General features: G+C 32.2%; 1 protein-coding gene across 2 annotated transcripts; it reads right to left on the bottom strand.

Annotated features, from left to right (window-relative positions):
* Positions 1 to 1,475: 1,475 nt before the first annotated feature.
* On the bottom strand, positions 1,476 to 10,493 carry LOC120072352 (probable acyl-activating enzyme 17, peroxisomal). 2 transcript variants are annotated; one of them, XM_039024835.1, is made up of 14 exons: positions 10,103 to 10,493; positions 9,059 to 9,188; positions 8,708 to 8,976; positions 7,716 to 7,920; positions 6,321 to 6,361; positions 6,100 to 6,225; positions 5,357 to 5,430; positions 4,623 to 4,843; positions 3,773 to 3,867; positions 3,390 to 3,606; positions 2,979 to 3,098; positions 2,801 to 2,899; positions 1,802 to 2,014; positions 1,476 to 1,705 (listed from the first exon to the last, which is right to left on the bottom strand). In XM_039024835.1, the coding sequence occupies exons 1-14, from the start codon at positions 10,453 to 10,455 to the stop codon at positions 1,598 to 1,600; spliced, it is 2,271 nt and encodes a 756-aa protein (XP_038880763.1). In that variant the 5' UTR covers positions 10,456 to 10,493; the 3' UTR covers positions 1,476 to 1,597. The 2 variants fall into 2 exon arrangements, with proteins under 2 accessions (XP_038880763.1, XP_038880762.1); XM_039024834.1 differs by having other exon boundaries at positions 2,979 to 3,104; positions 10,103 to 10,491.
* Positions 10,494 to 21,301: the final 10,808 nt, after the last annotated feature.

Below are 21,301 nucleotides of genomic sequence, written 5' to 3'. Positions count from 1 at the left end.
CTTTTGCCACCAACCGAGCTTTATAACGCTCAATAGAACCATCAGAACGAGTCTTGATCTTGTATACCTACTACAAGCCAATGAGTTTCTTACCAGAAGGCAAGTCAACATAGTCCCACGTGTGCATCTCGTCTAAGGCCTGAAGTTCATCACTCATAGTTTGCTGCAACAATAGGTTAGCATTCGCCTCATGAAAAGAGGTAGGTTCAACCAAGGAACCGATAGTGGAAAAATAGTGAAAATCCTGAAGATAAGTAGGAAGTGCCTTTACCAGAGTGAAGTGTCAAACAGAATGAGCAGGGTCAGGAGGAGGTTCAAACTCCACAGTTGCGACAAGTACTGGGTTAGGATCAATAAAGATGAACGTAGATTGTTCAAACTCAGTATCACAAGAAGAGACAGACGAAGGAAAAAGATCAACGAGGCTATCAGGAGGAAAGAGAGGAGGACCTGAAAGAGAAGCATGAAAGACTGAGAGACTAGAAAATATTGTCGGATACCATAGGGATCTGATAGGGACGAAGATTTAGACGGAATGATTTAACCCTTGATTTTGGACTCTGATACCATGAAGAAAATGTAATTCTCTGATACAACTTATACAAGGAATTGTGAGGTATAAATACGAAACTGAGGAACCAAAAAAGGTTCCAAAAGAACTAATCCTATAAGAGCTCTAACAAGTCCTACAATAACTAACAATAAAGACTTAATATATACATTAACACTCTTGTTATGGAAATGGATATTTTTTAGAAATTTGCTAATTGCCACAGTAGCGCCTATGCTCGTCCTTGAAAGTCGTTGGCGTGGTTGGATGAAGCAACCCATTTTTATTTTATATTTATTCACATATTATTTATTTTATTTTTATTTCTTTAATTTTCCATGTTTATGTTTGCATATATTTTTAATTTTTAATCTTGCAATATGTATAGTTACATTTTATTTAATTTTGTCATAGGAATATTTATATATTATTTGAATGATAAATTTTAAATTTTGTAATATATACATCATTTTAATTTTTAATTTTCTTTGACCATGGATAGAATAGAGAATATTCGAACCTTTGACATCGGGTCGATAGTACAAGTTTTATGGCAATTAAACTATACTCTTTTTCACTTTAAATTTGAATTTAAAATTTACAATATGTACACTCTTTTTTCTACCACAACATTTACATAATAATATAATTGAATTAAAATTAAGTTAACATCATTTAAGGTAAATACCTCAACAATGATCGAAAGATATAAACATTGTCAATATTCTTATTAATTTTGTATTGAGATTGATTTCTATTAGATACGGTAAGTTTTTTATAATTTTTTTTAATATATTTGTATGCATATTATGTTTCTTTTTTAATATTACATAATTAATTATATTTAAACCTTAGAAAGAACAAAAGAAAAAAAAAAGTTGTCAAAACAATTTTTTGTTTATTTTCTTAAAAAAAGAAAAAAAAATTACTAAACATATTCTCATTCTAGTTCTTCAAAGACAAGAAACAGAATACATAAAACCAAAACGTTATTAAATGTGGCCTTTTAACATCTTATCTGCTAACTCAGAGTCTTTCAAGGTCTGTTCAGAGCTTTGTTCTGTGTTCTACAGCAAGTTGCTGTCTCAATATCCTTCTCATAACCTTATTTGTTGCAGTCCTTGGAAGAGACCGGTAAGGAACCACACGGTGAACCTACGATGCACATCACACAATATGAAGTAAACTCATCAACACTAATTACTCTTTATCTTTTAACATAATGGAAAATGAACTTAACTGAAATCCTACCCTGAACAATGGATTGAGGTTCTTCTGCAGAGATGAATTTAAAGACAACTTTAACTTATTTAAATCCAAGCTAGTTTCACTTGGATTCTTGTATACAATTGCAATCACCAACTGTTCAGGGCCACCGCCCTGTGGCGATACCCCAATGGCGGCCGTTTCAAGGATGCTGTCATCGACCATATTGCAGACACGTTCAATCTCGATTGAACTCACCTACATGAACGATACAAATCTTGTTATGAACAAAATGTTTTCTTTGGTTAAGATTTGAAATCTGCATGAGGCGAGTGCAAAGGACAGCAACACTGGCCAAAGAACAATATCATGGTGGTAACTTGCAGTATATTAGAGTATTGACTACATGACGATTATACTTTAAAGAACTGTCTTTGATTTCCTTTCTCAGTAATATGTAAGTATGTGTCGAGGTTTTACCCTCTTTTGAAAAAGTAAATGTGTTTATGGTATTTAGGCTTTGTATCCGACAATCAACGAAGAATTTTTAAATTCCATAAATTCCATAAAAACATATTAGAGTTGTTTGGCCCCCAACTTGAAATTGGTAGAGTGAGTTATTATATCCCACTCCATGTTTGGGGCTTCAAATATAACAGTTGTATTTACAATTATTTATAACCTATAATTAATTATAATAAATATTATTTCAAAACCCTTTGTGTTACGGTATTTATTATTTTCCACTCATTCTCTCCCTTCTTTGTTATAATGTTTACTATTTTCTACCCAAACTCAAACAGTTTGAATCCCACACAGTTTGAATCCCACACAAAGACTAAAATAGTCCGCACCTCAAATATTGACTATTATAACTCACAAACTATAATAACCAAGTCATGACTCAAACACTCCCATCATTTTGGAGGCTTGTTAATCAACAACAATGTCAAAGCTCCTTTTTCCCAAGTCATGACCATAGGTTGTTAGTATTGAGCCTCAACTAAAGAGCATCCTTACCATGAGAAGCTAAAATAAAACTACCTTTATGCCTCCAAGATTCATTGTATCATCGGCACGACCATGTGCCCGATAATATCCTCGAGAAGAACGCTCAAACACATCTCCATGCCTTCTCAATACCTACGAAGGGAATTATGTGGTAAGATCAAAGTGTTAGACATATCTCAAGTAAAAAGGTAACATCAGAAGAATTGCCTACCATTCCGTTCCAACAGGGCATTCCCTTAAAATAGACATCATAATGGTCTGCATTCAAGAGAGTACTTGAAGCCCCAAACAGTAAAGGTCCAAGTGCCAATTCACCAATTCCTGGCATATTCTGTGGCTACAGGGAAGTAAAAAAATGAAAGAAAGAAAGAAAGAAAGAAAAGTACAAATGGTGAGCTTGACAACGTAACTAACAATTTTCAATATTCACTATTCAGACCCTTCAATTTGATGCATGGGAATTGAGAAAACTAGCAAAGCAATCTCGATGCTTCAAAAAGAATTAAGAAGAAAGCCATAATATCTCAAAACTATTCAATTTAAAAATTCAAATTCTTTTCAACTCAACTCCATTGACATTAATTAGCCCACACATCAAAACAAAGAGTTGATCAGTTCTTACGATAGGAAGACCATCATTGCCAAGAATAAAAAGACTGCACCCCATTCCCGGTGTGCTAAAAGCAGACAATGCCTGAGCCTGTAAGAGTGATCCTGCAACAAATGCACCACCAATCTCTGTCCCACCACAAACTTCAATTACAGGTTTATAGCCAGCTCTTCCCATTAGCCATAGGTATTCATCTACAGTAGATGTTTCACCAGTGGAGGAAAAACAACTAGCAGTTGCACAGAAACGTGAACTATTAAAACCGACCTAATTTAGTTTTTTCTTCTTTTTTTTTTTTAATAAAAAAATAATCTTAAAGATCGCAGATTTAAGGTTCAATAAAAACAACAAAAACACATTGAAAGAATAGCAGTTGGCATATTCTGTAGGCTCACCGGATTGAAGACCAATCACACCCAGATGTGCAGTTTGTACTTTTCCATGACCGGACAATACTTGGAATTATTCCAAGCATTGTTACTTTAGCATCCTACAGAAAATAGAAATCATGAATATATGTGCATTGCAAAAATGATATGGTTAAATCATCAATTTACCCAAGTACTTAAGTTGATGAGTGAAGGTCAATTTAATATTATATTATCTAACATTGGGTTTGAATGTATTGAAGACCCAACAAGTGCAAATCAATATTAATTGGGACGGAAATAATATTGCATGAGTTTGAACACAGGGACCTCTTGGACCACCTGCTCAGATACCAACTTAAGCTGATGGATGAGGTCAATTTAATATTATACCATCTAACAAATATTGCATTGAAACTGAACTCCAATTGACTTAAAGTAACAGCATATTGAACGTCAAGCCAAATGCTTCATCTTTCTATGGGCAGAAAACTTAAAATAAAAAAAGAGTACACTGATATTTCCAATACTTATGGCATCCTTGTTGGCTTTCATAAGATTTACAACAATTCTGGTGTTCTTAACTATAACGAGTACTGCATTTTGTTTTTATTTATCGTTCTCTTATATAGGAACCAACTTCTGGCAGGACAAATGAAAGATGAATGAATATTGTATCTAAAATGTAAAAATCAGACTATTTTAACACTTTTGAAGAAAGGGAATAATTTCCAAGGAATCACAATTTAAATTTGATTCAAAATATTGCAAAAGCATTTTGCATTAATTTGGTTGAAGAACACTATAAATTCGAAGTAAATATACAAGAAAAGTAGATTAGGAAGAAAAATGTCCTAATGTATCATAAGGGGTTTACCTGTACGAATTTAACGAATCCAAAACCAAGTGGGGATCCATTGTATAATGCCAGTGAAGCACTATTCAATAATGAAGCATAAACTACCCACGGACCCATCATCCATCCAAGATTAGTGGGCCAAGCAACAACATCACCTTTATGAAAGTCCATGTGGCACCATGCATCAGCTGCAGCTTTCAAAGGTGTTACGAGCGTCCATGGAATTGCTTTTGACTCTCCTAACCAAGAAACAAACACGGTCAAACCTATAAGCATGATTTCAACCATGCATATTCAAGTGAGACCATTGATCTGAAAGAATTAAAGTGAAGACCTCCTGGGATGAAAATTTGACTCTCCTAACAAAAGAAAAGCTTAAGATTTTGTTTAGCTTCGCGCGTTGTACTTCTTAGAGAATACATGGGAGTCCTGAAGTATCCAACCATTGATGTGGTAGAATTAAAGTGAAGACTTCTTGGGATGAAAATTTGAGGTATACGTGAAAAATCTCCTGCTCTTCTATATGGTAAATGGAATGATGTATGGTTGTTTGAGGAAGTTTGTTTTGTTTCTAATCAGGTCAAATACAGTTTAACGTCATACCTTCCTTTATAAATTTTATATATCAACATATATTATTTCATTTTGAAACCAAATAAAACAAAGCATTTGCCAAGGAAACCAGAAATGCACTAGCATAGAAGTCAAGAATGTTGCGAGTTCAGAGGCTAAGGACCAAATTCCGAATTAACCTGTAGTTCCAGATGAGAAAAGAATATTTGTAAATGATTCCACCGATTGTTCCACAGCAGCAAATTCCACTCCTCTGCAAGAATTAAATTGAGAATTTATAATGTACCGGTAGGATCAGATATTTTGAAACATTCAATGATACAGGGATCCTATAGAAGCTTTAAAGAACGGGTACTTCATGGAGAAAGTAACTAATGCAAGTCATTTAAAAAAGATAGTGAAAATTTGCAAACAGGAACAGAAAAGACGATATTGCCCTTTCAATCTTCCATCATGATTGAAAGCTTGTATCACAACATGATTTACTGGGCTTAAGCATATTCAAATATATATCTAGAGAAAGTGAAATATTTGTTCTTTTCAGCATACAAGTGTAATCATTATTCAGAAAACAACTTTCTAGAATGGTTCAATCACAGTAATTAAATATAACATCAGCATACTCTTTGTTAAATTAATACAGGGCAATTATATACAAAGTACAGCAGCTCAACCAGAAATTTTTTGTTTCTGTGAATTTCTAGAATATAACAAGTGACCTACACATGTTAAGAGTATATAACCAAGAGACCTCCTTGAACTGAATGCAGAAAGCAGCAGTACACATCATGATAAAAGATCATTTATGAAATTTAAGTAGAGTCAAATCGGAATAAAAAGTTTGAAATGAGTAAAGAATCTGAACATGAAAAGAAGAAACTAATTATCAAGTCAACTTAAGAACACAACTAATAACGCATACCTCAAATCTTTGACTCTCTCCAGAAAATCATGCCAAGAAATATCTTCATCTCTTAGTTTCATGCTAAAACCAGTGCTCTTGGTGGGAATTACAATCGCCAGAGGTGACTGAGCATCTACAACTCGACTGCAATGTTGAACCAATTACTGGAGCATTTCAGTGTTTAGGAAACGGAAAAAGACTATATATTTAACTCCATGAAGAAGAAAATGTAACCTCACCTATACAAGGGTATGCTTTTATCTCCACGAATGATAAGGTCCTGAATTTTGCAGGTAAGATAAAGAAGGTTTTAATTGAAGAAATTGAATACAGAAATGTAAGAGTGAGTATAAGATGTTACGTTTGGGTTAATTGGTGTGTAATTGGTAGTTTGGATTTAATTCGTTGTTTTTTTATTTTATTGTAAGCTATAAATAGCCACTTTCAAGAATTGTGAGGGAACTTTTGCTTCTGAATATCTTTTGAAATAGAACTTTATTTTTAGAGAGTGTTCTCACAATTTTTAGGATGAATTTTCTTCCTTGTTTGAGCATGGACTTGGCCCAATCATAAATCCATTGCATCAATTAATTAGTATTAGAGCCTTTGGATGTTTCCAAGAAGGTAAGATTAAGAAACCATGGACAGTGGTCAAAGACGCGAACATCAACGATGGACTGCCCACCAAGAAGAGGCTATTTTAGAATATAGACGATAAATCGCTCTACAATAAAATAAACAAAGAACTAACTAAAACCAAAGTACTAATTAAGTACTAATGACCCGAGATTAGAACTAAATTAATATTAACTACATCTCATCCTACATCAGAAAGTAACATCATCTTAAGATCACATGTCAAGCACATGCTAAATCCTCTATTAGTCTGTTCTATGCAGCATTTGACTAAACATGACTTGGTCAACATAATATGCACTCTAAATGCATAATAATCAGGTAGAAAAAGGTTTGCAAAATAAAAAAGCTTTAGCAGTTTGAAAATGATTCAAAGAGACAAAAAAAAATTTACACGGATGAAAATATACATTGGAGATTAGGAGGAGAAGGATCACAATATCAGGTAACCTCATTTGGGGAACCTTCTTCATCATCGTGTTATCATGCAATCCCCTCCTAGGCACACAAGCCATATATTCTTGAATATATCTTAACATTCCATGCCTTCATGGAGGAATCTCTTTGCTCAGCTAGCAAGCATGTGAGATTGCTTTGACAGCATGGTACATTTTTTTATTAAATTTTTAGATATCCGCAAGTGTCCGGGCCAATTTACATGTACCTCGATTAATCTCACGGACAAGCCGCTTGACCCTACAACATTTGGGTGTCAAGGAAACCCGTAGGATATTAAATCCTAGGTAGGTGGTCATCATGGATTGAACCGATAACCTCTTAGCTCTTATCAAGGTCATGCCCCCCTACCACTAGGTCAAGTCATGATGATTTTTGTCAGCATGCTACATATGGTATAGTTTATATCGACTGAACAAAACTTAAAACAAGAAACCACTGAAACCCAGCTCAACCTTTTCAACATTTAAGACAATAAACCGCAGAAATTTAAGCATTTCAAGACTTGATGCATCTCTTTTTTAAAGGAGACTTGCACTTGCCTGAGTAAATATAGCTTTTGCTTTTGATATATTGAGTCTTGTTGATATTTCATGTGCAGCAAAACTATCGGCTATGCATACAACCACATGACCAGCCAGAACTATGGCAAGATAGATGACCACAGAATTAACATTCATTGGCATGTCAATTGCTATTGCAGTTCCTTTTTCGAAACCTAATGAGTGAAGAGCATGTGCAATTAACCTACAAAATTCAAACCCGGCAGAATTATTTGGTAAGAAAGGACCTTTAGTGATGCACCAGTATTGCAATCTATGAATCAAATCACTTGAAAGTTACTATTGTCATAAAAAATATAAATGCTAACATTTCCCTAAAGCAGGACACATTGGCATGAAAATTTCTTCAATTAAATTGAGCAGTTAATATATTTACTTACCACTTTATTTACTTCGTTAGCATCTGTAATCTAAGAAGCATGGATATGGATATGAGACATGGATACGACACGACACTGACACGGTGATACATCATTTCTTAAAATTTAGGACATAGACACGGAAAGGACACGTTTATTAAAACATACATTTTTTAAAATATATATCATTTTTAAACTAGAAGGAAATTCAACGTCGATGAGTTTATTCATTTCTATGCTTAAAAAATTAGTTTGATGTATTTTGCTCTCAAATATCATTATTTCTTTTGTAATACATGTGTTGACTTGGTATATGTAAGAAGTGTTTGATGCGTGTCTACCAAATGTTGATCCTATTTTGAATTTGTACAATAAGTGTCTAACACATGTATTGAACTAACAAGTGTTCAATACGTGTTAGTTCAATACGTATTCAACAAGCATCGTGTCGGACACTTTGACACATTAGTCAAACCAAAGTGTCCATGCTTCTTAGTCTATAATACCCTGCTGATATTTAATAGTGATCCATATACTCCAAAAACTCTGAGACAGAATACACTAGCCCGTAATTGTGAAATATACAAGCTAATGATGTAGACAGTAATATACCAAACGTCTGTACGCAATTCTCCAACTGTCAATCTCTTCACAGGCAGGTTATCACATCCTTCATCACGCCAAATGATTGCTACATCATCTAAACTCCTGTTCTTATTTAAAGACAAGCAGTCCTTAGCTGGATTAAATACTGCTCCAGGAAGCCATCGACCACCAGGACTTGGAGACTGGCTTTCTGGAGATCCATTCCTTTGCAAGATACATTTTGGAGGTCTAGAAAATGTTATGTGCATCTCATCTAGCACAGTTCTCCAATAAACCTGACAACCAGAAGACAAGTTTAATCCAAACATTAGAAGAAACAAAGTCCGATTACAAACTTTAATTTAAAACGCATAGTACCTCGGGGTTTGAGACTGAAAACTCCTGAAAAGAAGAGAAACTTGATAACGGGTCTCTATAATTTGACCCCAAAAACTCCTTTCCTCGCCTCTCTAATAGCTGGCCAACATTGGTGAACGCCGCATTCTTCCTAATCACGAATGTGAATCAAATGAGATTTCACTTTATCTTTTGCTAACAATCTAAATAGAAAAAAAATTTGCAGGAATCTTAACACCCCACGTGATATTTATTATGATTATAACGTTTTTCAGTAGTGCTAGCGGCTAGTTCAAATAATTAAGAAAAGCAAGTCAATCTTTGATTACCCGCCATAGCCAAGCCAAGATGTTGGTAACCCTATTTGATAATAATTTTGTCTTTAAAATTTATACTTGTTTCCTCTCGATCTCAATTTCTTTACTATGGTTTTCACATTTCTTAAATAAACAACTGAATTCCTAGTAAATTTTCAAAAACAAAAGTAAGTTTATTAAAAACTATTTTTTTTAGTTTTCCAATTCTGGTTTAGTTTTTGAAATCATTGGTAAATAACCATAAAAAACCTTAGAGGTGGAACTAGTATTTATAAGTTTAATTTTAAAAAACTAGAGACCAAAAAGTTATCAAAGGGACAATCTTATGGAGGTGGTAAAAGAGCATCCACACAGTAATAGAGCCATGGAAAAAGGCTTAGTGGGAGGTTTCTCTCTCAGTATTTGGAAACTATAATTCAGTATATTCCCATAGAAAACTCGCCATCTTTACTCTGCTACATTGAAAACCAGTTCGTTCTTCAATTTTCCATTTCGCTACATACTTGGAATTTGGAAACACCCTCTTTAATATTTCGACAAGTAAAACAATCCCCATATCGACGTTTGGTTACATTACTAATAAATAACACTGTTTTCCAGTCCAATGCACCTCTTAATTCGATATTACCCAATACATCTGTTAAAATAATCATCGTAATCATAAAAGCTAATTGAAAGCATTCAGTACATAGCTGTTGCTAAAATCAATGACTTAATTGAAAAGGCTAAAGTATTAAGCGGAACTCACGGCTCGGGAATCCAAGCAGGCGGGTCAGGACCATAGTGTTTGTAACATCCGTAATACATCATCTGGTGGAAGGAGAAAGGAAGTTCAGGGCTAAGAACTCGCTTGGAGATATGGCTCCAAGTCTCAGGAGTGCCATTACCGTAGCTTTGTATGATTTCTGTAAGAAGTCCATGGAGTTTCTCGGCAACTTCAGAAGCAATCCCGAGAGCTTTGATGTCGATCACAGTAATGGAGTCCAAAGTTTTGTGATCCATTGGGGATTTCGCTCGCGGTAGAGTCACTGAGATTGAGAGAGATAACTGTTGAGAACGTTTCATCCATTTTTCATGTCTGTTGTCATGGTTTTGTTGCATAGTATAGCTTTGTATTTTCTTTGTATTTTCTTCTTGGGAAAAATACGTTCTTGTCCTAGTTTTTCTTCTTCTTCTTCTTCTTCTTTTTTTTTCCTTCCTATTTTACTCTTCTAGTCTTTAAATTTTTAATTTGATTTCAATTTAAATCTCTAAAAAAAAAACTGAAGATTTTTATCCGAGTTTGATTTCAATTTAGTCCTTATATTTTAATATATTATAATTTTAGTCCTTCGGTTTTGAATTTTGTATCAATTTTGTTTTGAATATTTACATTGTTGATGCTAAATAGTTTCTTTCAATTTTAGTATTAACACAAATTATGAAGTGAAAATTTGAAAATTTAAATTTAATAATGATAGAAGAAAGGGATGTTTTCAAATAAAGAAAAATGAGTCAACTTATTTATAAATATAGTAAAATATCACTATTTATAAGTGATAGATATCTATCACGGTCTATCACTGATAAACAATAAAAATTTACTATACTTGAAAAGATTTTTAATAGTTTTATTATTTAAAATAATTACCCTAGAATAAATAATATAACTTAATTAATGGATAATTATGTTAAACGGCAAAGCTACGAAAAATATTTTTAAATACAATCTGTAACGACCCGACTCCCTAGGACTTAAGTTAGGTCATTACTAAATACATGCATGCATGGAACTTAAAACGACACTGAAATAAATGCTAAATAAATAAGATAAATTTAAAAGTCTTTTATTAAATGCAAATATTAAAAACAATAATAGGGTACCCAAAAATCATAAATGTTAATAAATAAGTTTGAAAACAATTCTTAATAGTAGATTTCAAATATCAAAGCTGAAAATTAAGCAAAACATGAAAGAAAATCTAAGTCTCATGAGCGGAAGCATAAAACTAGTCCCAGTGGCTCGATCACGAATTTCGCTTATCCATCGTCGATGCATCTCTACCTTTACCTGAAACAACAACATGAGAAAGAATGAGTATAAAATACTCAGTAAGTAACCCCACAACTGGGATCAAGTTAGGCATCTATGTCCTCTAGATGCCTACCTCTGGTGGAACATCAGATCGTGTTTCCTTTGGGATTCACTAGATTGTGTTTCCTTCGGGATTCACCAGAGGTAGTGGGCATACTTAATAACAGTAGGATAGAAACTAGTTTTGCATGTATGTATGTGTCCCATGAGGACTAGGACAGTTCATATGTTCCACCAGAGGTAGGCATCTAGAGGACTAGATGCCTAACCTGACTCTAGTAGTGGGGTTACTTGTCTTTTATACTCATTCTTTCTCATGTTATTATTTCAGGTAAAGGTAAAGATGCACCAACGATGGACAAGCGGAATCCTTTCATGTTTTGCTTAATTTTCAGTTTTGATATTTGAAACCTACTATTAAGAATTGTTTTCAGACTTATTTATTAACATTTATGATTTATGGTACCCTATTGTTATTTTTAATATTTGCATTTAATAAAAGACTTTTGAACTTATCTTATTTATTTAGCTTTTATTTCACCATAAAACAGTGTCGTTCTAAATTTCATGCATGCATGTATTTAGTAACGACCTAACTTAAGTCCTAAGGGGTCGGGTCGTTACACAATCAAATATTATTGTCTATTGGTGATAGGTAATAATATAATGTCTATCAGTGTCTATCACTAATAGACATTCACATTTTACTATATTTATAAATCGGTTGGCTCAATTTCTCTAATTACTCACTTTTGACCTAAGATCAAAAATGAGTATTTAGAGAAAAATTGAGGTCAAAAGTGTAAATCTTGAAACCTACGGAATAAATTGAAACAAAATTCGAACCTCAACGAAAAATCATAACATTTTGATATCTAATTACTAAATTGAAATCCAACTCAAAATTTAAGGACTAAAAGTGCAAGATTTTGGAATTAAGGGAAAAACTAAACTTAAAACTTATGAACCAAAAATGTCTTTTCCCATCTCTTATTTTTTTTCTTATAATAAATATTTATAGATTTATCGTAATATTAAATGTGTTGGCTTTTTAGCCCTTAACCTCAAATTAATTAATTAATATTTTGATGATAATAAATCTGAATTAATTTATTAACAATTTGAGTGTTTTGAAGTATCTATTGCATAGAGCTCGAAATAATGGTTCTAAATTTGAGTCACTTAAATCGGAGTTCAAACGAAGAAAATATGGCCAAAACAAGCTTAACAAAAAAATCTCGAATTGATGACGTGTCATAATTTTTCCCATCAAAGTAGACCAATTGAAAGGTGACACTTGGAGCATGGGGAAGGGCAAATGGTGGGCTTTTGAGATTTTGGATTGGTTTTAAAAAGAAAATGAATTAAATATTATTTTATATTTGTGTCTAACGGCTAGTTTTGGACGCATGGTGAATATTTTCTTTTTGTTGGATTTTAAAAGATAAATTATTTTTTGTTTATGTCTAACGGCTCTAGTTGAGTTTAAAATCTCTACCAATGAGTTTTCTTTTCCAAGATCCAATGGTTCAAATTAAATATGGTTTTCAACAATTTTTCCTCTCTATTTAAACTCTCCATCTTCTTCAAAATTAAAATAACAATTTCACATTTTTTTACAATCCTCCTTAACTCATCAAACTACCATTGTTGCTCTCTTTCCAAACTTCAATTTTCTTCTTTTCATCTTTTTCTTGAGAGGGATATTTTATGTTGTGAGAATTGATTCATTGAGTGCTAAACTTGTAAATCTACTATTCAAGAGAGTATTTCTCATATTGTTTTTCATTTTCAAATTCATTGTAAGGGTTGCTCTTGATCCTTAAAAAGAGTGGTTGTAACGATTTGATTCTCAACGTGGGAAGGATCGGGTTTGTTCTTGCGTCTGAAAAATGAACTTGAATATACCCAAGAAGAGCTTGGAAAGTGGATGTAGGCCGGTTGTGCGGAACCACTATAAAATTCTCGGTATCAAATTTTCTACCTTTCTCTTATTTAATTTTGCAATTTGTTATTATATTTTATTGTTTGAAATTAATTACAATTTTTGTTCTTGAGATTGATTGCTCATTTAGATTTATTTTGATTGATAGCTCTTAACTTTATATATTCATTACCAATCTTGTTATTAGAATCAAATTGGGTGCTTTAAAGTAGTATTATTAACTTCTTGGTTATTTTGGATTTACTTTATTTGCATGAATTTATTGTTTAAATTACTTAATAAAAAGTTTGTTAATTTGTTTAATTGAGCCAAAGTAAAAATAAAATAAAATAATAATAAAATAATAATAAAAATCACTAGTTTTAATTAAACTCTATTCACCTCTCTATGGTTGTCATATCGATCCTATAAAATGTTGGTTGGGTTTTGTATTTCTATCTATTTGCATAAAGATCATTTCATTTGTTGTTGGATTAAAAAATAAAAAAAAAAACATACATTTTTTCCCCTAAAAACAAGCATGCATGTTATTTTATGTCAACATATTTAAAATTAAAATAGAATCAAATAAATTACGATTGACTCATATAATATAGCCACTAAAGTGATCTTAACTCAAGATCTTTATTTTTCTTACAAATGTTTTATTTGTTATTTAGACTAATATTTACATCTTTTATTAAATTAACGTGATTATTTGTGAATGAACACAAATTGAGATGAATAAGTTGTATTATATGTATGTACACACATACATATAGATATTAGATAAATATTTAAGAGATGTTTGGAGGAAATAGTTGGTTATTATAGTCCTAGGTTATTATAGTTGGGTTATAATAATTTGTGTTTGGGAGCTTGGATTACAAAAGTATATGTTTGTGTAAACTATTTTAGTTTGAGAATGAAATAGTAAACACGATAACAAAGAATAAAAAAAAATGATGAATGTAAAGTTGTCAAAATTGTAGTAAATAGTAAACACGGTAGAAAATGAGGGTTTAGTAAGAGAGAGTTATTACGGTCTTAGGATAGTCATTGCCTCAAACGCTCCCTTAAGAGTAAAATAAACTAAAAAAAATTTCAATTAAAACTAAACTTATATATGTTATACAATTTAACTAGAGTTTATCTTATACGTAAATTTAATATATACATATAGTTAATTTAAGTTAATTTTTTCTTTTGTTTGAATAAAAACTTAACTAATTTATTACATTTAAAAAATGAGAAATTTATTATATTAAAAAGAAACTTCACTAAAGAGGAGTTACACAAATGGAAAAAGAAGGCAAAAGAAGAAGATAATACCTGTATTTGCACGAGGATTCTGGAAAAACGTATTTCGTGGAGTTTAATTTGGTTTTCGTATTAATTTCAGTATAGCAAGTACAATCTTCAATACATAATCTTTTGAGGCTTTCAAAATAAACTTCAATCTTTAAGCTAGTTGATCTTCTTGAATGATCGACCTTTAGGTTTGTTAATCTTGTTGAATGATCGACATTTGGGCTTGTTGATCGTCTCAGAGGATAGTGTTTGCACAAGATTTTCGGAGAAATTTGTTTCCTAGAGTTGAACTTGTGTTTGTGTTGATGTTGATTTGATGTAGATATGGTTCGATCTCTAGTACTTAATTCTCTGATTCTCTCGGTTGAATGCGTACGCTTGATGTATGGAAGTAGAGCGTGTGAATGTTCTTGTATCTTCAAAGAACTTCAGTCTTCAAATGTAGTCAACTTCAGAAGTTAGAGAGTCTTCTGATTATTGGGAGAATTCTCTCTAGGTTCTCGATTGTAAAATTTATCCCCTAAATGAAGAGAACTCCTCTATTTATAAAGTTCTCAGATGAGCCTTTGTAGATTGGGCTTGGTTAGGTCGTGGACTTGGCCCTTGGGCCCAACTAATCGGATTTAAGCTTTATTTGACATTTGGGTCAAACTAGGCCTATTTTTCGGCTTCATTAGAGTTTAGCCCAAAAAATAATATCAAATTGGATCAATATTTGATTCAATCAAATGTTCATGATGAGTACACATGGCATCATTGGAATTTGTCAACTGATGTCTTCAATTTCAATTTAGGACACATGTCAATTTTTTAGTTAGTCTTAGATTAGATTATTTCTAAATTTGGATAAAGTTTAGAACATGACCAAACTTTAATTTGAGATAAATTTAAGGTCCTATCCATAGTTGAAGTTTTCTTGATGATAAGAGTCTTAATTTCGAGATTTGAATTTAGATAAATTTTGGAGTATGGTCAATTTTTTTTTTTTTAAATTTAAGAGAAATTTCAAGTTTTATCCCCAACTTAATTTAATTTGGAGATAAAAACTTAAGAATTTGGATTTAGTATGAAATTTGGAATATGACCATTTTTTTAATTTAAGAGAAATTTCAAGTTTTATCCCAAGTTTAATTTAATTTGGAGATAAAAGTTTAAGAATTTGAATTTCGTATGAAATTTGGAATATGATCAATTTTTTTAAAAAAAATTAAGTGAAATTTCAAGTTTTATTCCAATTTAATTTGATTTGAACATAAACACTCAAAAAAAAAAATTTGAATTCAGTATGAAATTTGGAATAAAGTTGGGAGGTTATCCACAATTTTATTGAGTTCATCCAAACTATCGAAATAAAATCCAAACCGAATTTGTTTTGAATTCTTTTGAATGGAATTTTGGCAATCCCATATAATTGTGGACTAAAAGAAAGATATTAACAAGATATTTGGAATAATGGTCATCGATTTGATAGAATTTGGATTGAGTATAGGATTTAATTTTGAATATTCCAACTTGGATGAATCTTGATTTTTTGCCCTATATATTGGCCAAATCGTATCCTCGACTCTTTTGCGACTCCAAGCTGAGAAGACTCGTAATTCTCTCGCTTTTTCTTTTATCTTCGTAGTTCGTAAGAATTTAAAAGGTTTAAATTCAGGTTTTAGGAAAATTCATATTTTATATGAGATTTAATTTATAATTAAATAATTAATTTATTAATTAATTATTTTTTAGAATATACTAAAGCATTAGCATGAAAGTGTTTTTTAAACTTGATTAATGTGATTAATCAAAGCTAGGTATCATAAACAATTTAATATGTGATATTGAATTTTTTTATTTTATTTAATTGAAATGGTTTTAATCAAATAATTTCTAAAACTTGAAAATTGTATTTCATTTTTTTAATAAAAAATTAGATAGTGGAAAAATTCAGTTGGATTTTACCACAAACTAAGTGGACTTTGAAGTGATATTTCCCAAGCTTGACAACTAGAGATTACATGCTTGTGGAGTTTGAGGAGGAAGACATGTAAAATGAGATTTTGTTTTTGAATTTTGCATGACTAATGCTTCTTCAACTTTTGACCTATACTCTTCCACCTCATTTCTCTTTACTCTCCTTCTTTCTATAGTGAAATTAACTTATTTTCACTAACATAACGGTCCTATAACCATGTTCTTCAACCGGAGAATAGCGGAGATTTGCCGTTGGTGGTGTCGTTCGTGCACGGGAGAGGAAGTTTGCGGTGGAGTCTTCAAAGGTTGTATTTTCTATCCCTTTTGCATGCTTATTCTTGTTTTTATTGCAATTAGAACATTGTCGATTTCATTGCTTCCGCTGTGCATGCGTTCTTTATGTTCCATCATGCAATGCGTTAGTTTGACGGGCTAAGATTACCCTTGCGACCAAACTTAAGGATTTGGTGATATCTCCTCCACAACTCTACTTCTCCATGCATCTCATTACGCGTTAACAGTTGCCGCATTTCTACCGATTCTCATAGTCAAACCTCAATTGTTCAGTCTGTAGCTAGGAGTAGGAGTAGCACATAATAATCAACTTCTTTCTTTTTATTTTTATTCTCTGACTCAAACGCATTACTTTACAATCATCTTTTAGTTGCAAATCCCTGTGTTCGACCTCAGATCATCCTGAGAAACTTGTGATCTCGTTATACTTGACGAAAGAGCAAGAAAACTTGTGACAAGAACACATGATCATTGTATACACGATTAACGCATACTGCATATTCATCATATTAACGCATGATCAACGCATGACTATCAACGCATATCCACTAACGCAAACAAATTAAAATTTTCCTCCCAACAAGAAGACATACAAGTGGATCGTGTTTAAATGATGATCTAAATGGTCTATAGTAGATGGATAAGGCTGGATACCTTGTTCTGATGACACTATGAATACGACCCGCTTTGTAGATGTTACAATTGTTGTAAAGTGCTACAAATGATATGATTTGATCATTCATGTGGAGACATGTGAGTAGGGATATTTTACACAAAAAAGTTTGTATAAGACCGAACCACAACATGACTAGTCTCATTATATAACGTCGTTCATAATTGAGACTTACATTTCACCAAGATGACCATAGGTGACATGACTTGAATCCTGAGTGAGTTGTGAACTTTTGCCTATAAAGGTGGTCATTTGATTTGTATGGGTGAGTGTGACCAGATCGACGACTCAATAAACTTACCATTTTGGGGATTCGTCTGATTAGGGAGCTAAGAACACAGCAACATAAGACAAAATTAACTCCTTCCCCGACGTCGATGTTAGTAGATAAATTTCTCCCTTAAGGGCTAATTCCGGGGCTTGAAAAATATGGCACCACACCCTTTCCTTACACGAGAGGTGTTTTTCATAGTTAGACTATGACTTATTGTTCATTAGAGGGATTAGTGGTACGTAAAGAGTTAGATGTAACTATAGGGGCAAAATGGTAATTTTGACTTAGATGTACTTATAAGCAATTTGTGAAGGGTCATCGCACTGTTGACTGGTTATATCCAATGGACACAGAAATATATCTGTAATGTGAAGAGTACAGCTATCGGTCTTTAGTGGATTGCTCGATAGTTAATGGATGTTGAATGATTAATTAAACTAAAACTTTAATTAAAGAAGTTTAATTAATTATTCAAGTACCATTAGAACTTCAAGTTATAGGTCCATGAGGTCTCCTTTGTAGTTCAATAGGGACTTAATGAGAATCAATTTTGAATTAGTTTGAATTGTTCAAATTAATGAGGGAATTAATTATTGCGATAACAATGGGGTAGTAGCAATAACAGTGGGGCAGTAGCTAACTCCAAAGAACCTAGAAGCCATAAACGCAGAAAACACATCGAGCACAAGTACCATCTCATCAGGGAGATCGTACACCGAGGAGACATGATTGTCACTCAGATTGCCTCTAAAGACAACTTGGTTGATCCATTTACAAAGATCCTCTCGGCTAAAGTGTTCGAGGGTCACCTAGTGAGACTAGGACTACGAAATAGATAGAACTAGGGCAAGTGGAAGAAGTATTGGTATCTGATGCCCAAGTAGTTTAGGAGTCCAATCCTGATCCAATAATTGTTTTAAATTATGCATTTGATGTATGATTTATTTTTAATTTTATATATGTCATAATACATGTCATATAGTAAAAGTCTCACCATAGGTTATGTGTTATTCATGCATCACTTATATTATAAATAATATATAGTTGCATAATTTAATCTTATAGCATGCTCATGCATCATATAATATAAGTGTTATAGTATATATTTGCATGCATTAATAACATAGTCATGCATCATTTATATTATAAGTGTTATAATATATAGTTGAATGTATGTATGGATGTATGTTATTAATTATATCATTACTTTAATTATATAAGTGTTATATATGATTAGTAATGAAATGGAATTGCATGAAGCATGACACTACTTTAGGTAATTTATAATTATTATAATTTTACTAAGTGTGTCAATCAGTGCAATTGTATAATTTTAATTTATTCCATTTACTTTATAAAAGTTACAATTAAATGAAATTAGATATTAAAATCAATAATTCAGAATTGCATGCAAACCGTAGGTTAAAATCATTTTTTAAAATAGTTTTAAAATATGATTCACATAAACCTAAAATCACATTTTTAATAAGATTAGAAATTAAGTGTATGTTAGAGTTAGAAAACACGCAGTGGAAGTAAAACAGATCATTAAGCATTCTAATTCATTAATTTTGGCTTTAAATTAAGCATGTTTATGAACTAATAAGAGGGTTTCATGACATACCTTTGAAGAACCTCTTGAAACCCGAATCCAACTGCAAATCTTCTCCAAATTAGCTTGTGAACCACCTCAAGGCCTTCCCTACTACCCTCTTGGTGCCTTAGATTGAGTCGTGAGACTCAAAATAAGCTTGGATTAAGGGAATTTGGAGATGAGGTCACTACATCACCATGGTAGCTATCAAATGCATACTTGATTTCCACTTCTCTATTTATTTCATGACTATCATGCAAACTTCATTGCTGCATGAATTGCACCTCATGCTTGGAAGATTCTCAAAAAAATGGTGAAATGTGTGTGAGCTACTAGGTTGAAAGTGGGGAAATCCCACTTTGGGGATTCTCTATTTTCCATCTTTTTTCAATTGTTTGATTTCTAATTGCTTTCCAAAATCAATTTTTCAAAAATGAAATCTTTATTAATTTTAAAAAATTAATTCATTAATTAATTTTCTAATAAAATTAATAATAAATAATTAATTAAAAATTTTAATTAATTCTAAGCAATTCAATATCAAATATTAAATTAATTTAACACTAATTCCACACTCATAAATCCCTATTCGTGAATTTAATATTTAAATCATATTCAAATATTAATTGATTCTCCAATTTTGTTTAATTCCAAAAATTAAACGTGTAATTATATCACATATAATTACTAATTCCCTTAATTCTAATTCGAACGTTTCAAATTAACTTATCACGCTACTCTAAGGCTAATCCATTTGTGAGCTAGTAGGGGGACCTCGTGGACCTACAGATCATGGGATCCAAAAATTCGAGATTAATTAGCTAAACTCTTTACACCGAATTAACCCACATTCGCTAACTGTTGGATCACTTCTCTAAAGCCTGGAGTTGCACTCCTCTCACTGTAAATATATTATGTTCACTCGATATAACCATGATTAGTAAGTTAACCTTTCACAGGTTGTTCATAATAACGATTGGGTCAAATGGTTGTTTTACCCTCAAGATCACCTCTTGTTCCTTAAGTCCCATGATCCTCTATTGAACAATTGGTTTGTGATCCAATCAACAAACGAAGTCTCTCTCGAGCCAATGAGAGGGTGGAGAACTTTGTTCAAGACCAGGATTCAGTACTTAAGGGAACAACCTTTATACTATCTCTGAAAGCGGGTAGGAGTGAATTTCATCTTGCACCCTATGTTCCCAGCTATCTACCCGGTCTTACCTCTAAAATTGAGGTTTAGTCGGCACTGTTGAGCCAACCCTCACCTATACAAATCTATTGATAATCCAACAAGAGTTCATAGTTAGCTCAGGATTAAGATCAAGTTACCTAGCTCATCGATTTGAAATAGTCAGTCTTAAACAGTAAACAACGTTATAAAGTAAGAGTGACTTATTTCATAGTTTGATCTTGTACAAACTCATTGCACAGGATGCCCCCACTTCTCATGTCATGACATGTACGAATTAGGATCACTTCGTCTGTATCACTTTACAACTTCTTGTAACAACTACAGAGTGGGCCACATCCAATAGTGTTACCAGAATAAGACACACAATCTTATTCATATACTATAGACCATTTTTACTTTTTACTTGAACCTGATCCACTTTTATGTCTCTATATAAAGTTCAAGTATTCATGTAATAGTCATGGATCTTTTAATTTATTGGATTTATTTCTAAAACGAAATAAGCAATTTCATATATTCAATAACAACTTATTGAATTTTCAGAATAAGTTTTTATTGTTTACAAACCATGAGTTTTAGGACATAAAAACCCAACAGTTTAATCTTTTAATTAGTTTAATAGGATTAAATTGGTACTTAATTAAAAGAT

The sequence above is a fragment of the Benincasa hispida genome, chromosome 2 (genome assembly GCF_009727055.1).
Source record: "Benincasa hispida cultivar B227 chromosome 2, ASM972705v1, whole genome shotgun sequence".
Taxonomy (NCBI): Eukaryota; Viridiplantae; Streptophyta; class Magnoliopsida; order Cucurbitales; family Cucurbitaceae; genus Benincasa; species Benincasa hispida.
The sequence above is the reverse complement of the archived record's forward strand: the minus strand, read 5'-3'. Positions and strand labels throughout refer to the sequence as shown.

Coding starts and splice junctions, on each gene's coding strand:
- LOC120072352 (XM_039024834.1), bottom strand. CDS start 10,455: ATGCAACAAAACCATGACAACAGACATGAAAAATGGATGAAACGTTCT. Junction 9,189..10,102: donor CCTGCTTGGATTCCCGAGCC/GTGAGTTCCGCT, acceptor ATTCGTGATTAG/GAAGAATGCGGCGTTCACCA. Junction 2,015..2,800: donor TGAATCTTGGAGGCATAAAG/GTAGTTTTATTT, acceptor TCGTTCATGTAG/GTGAGTTCAATCGAGATTGA.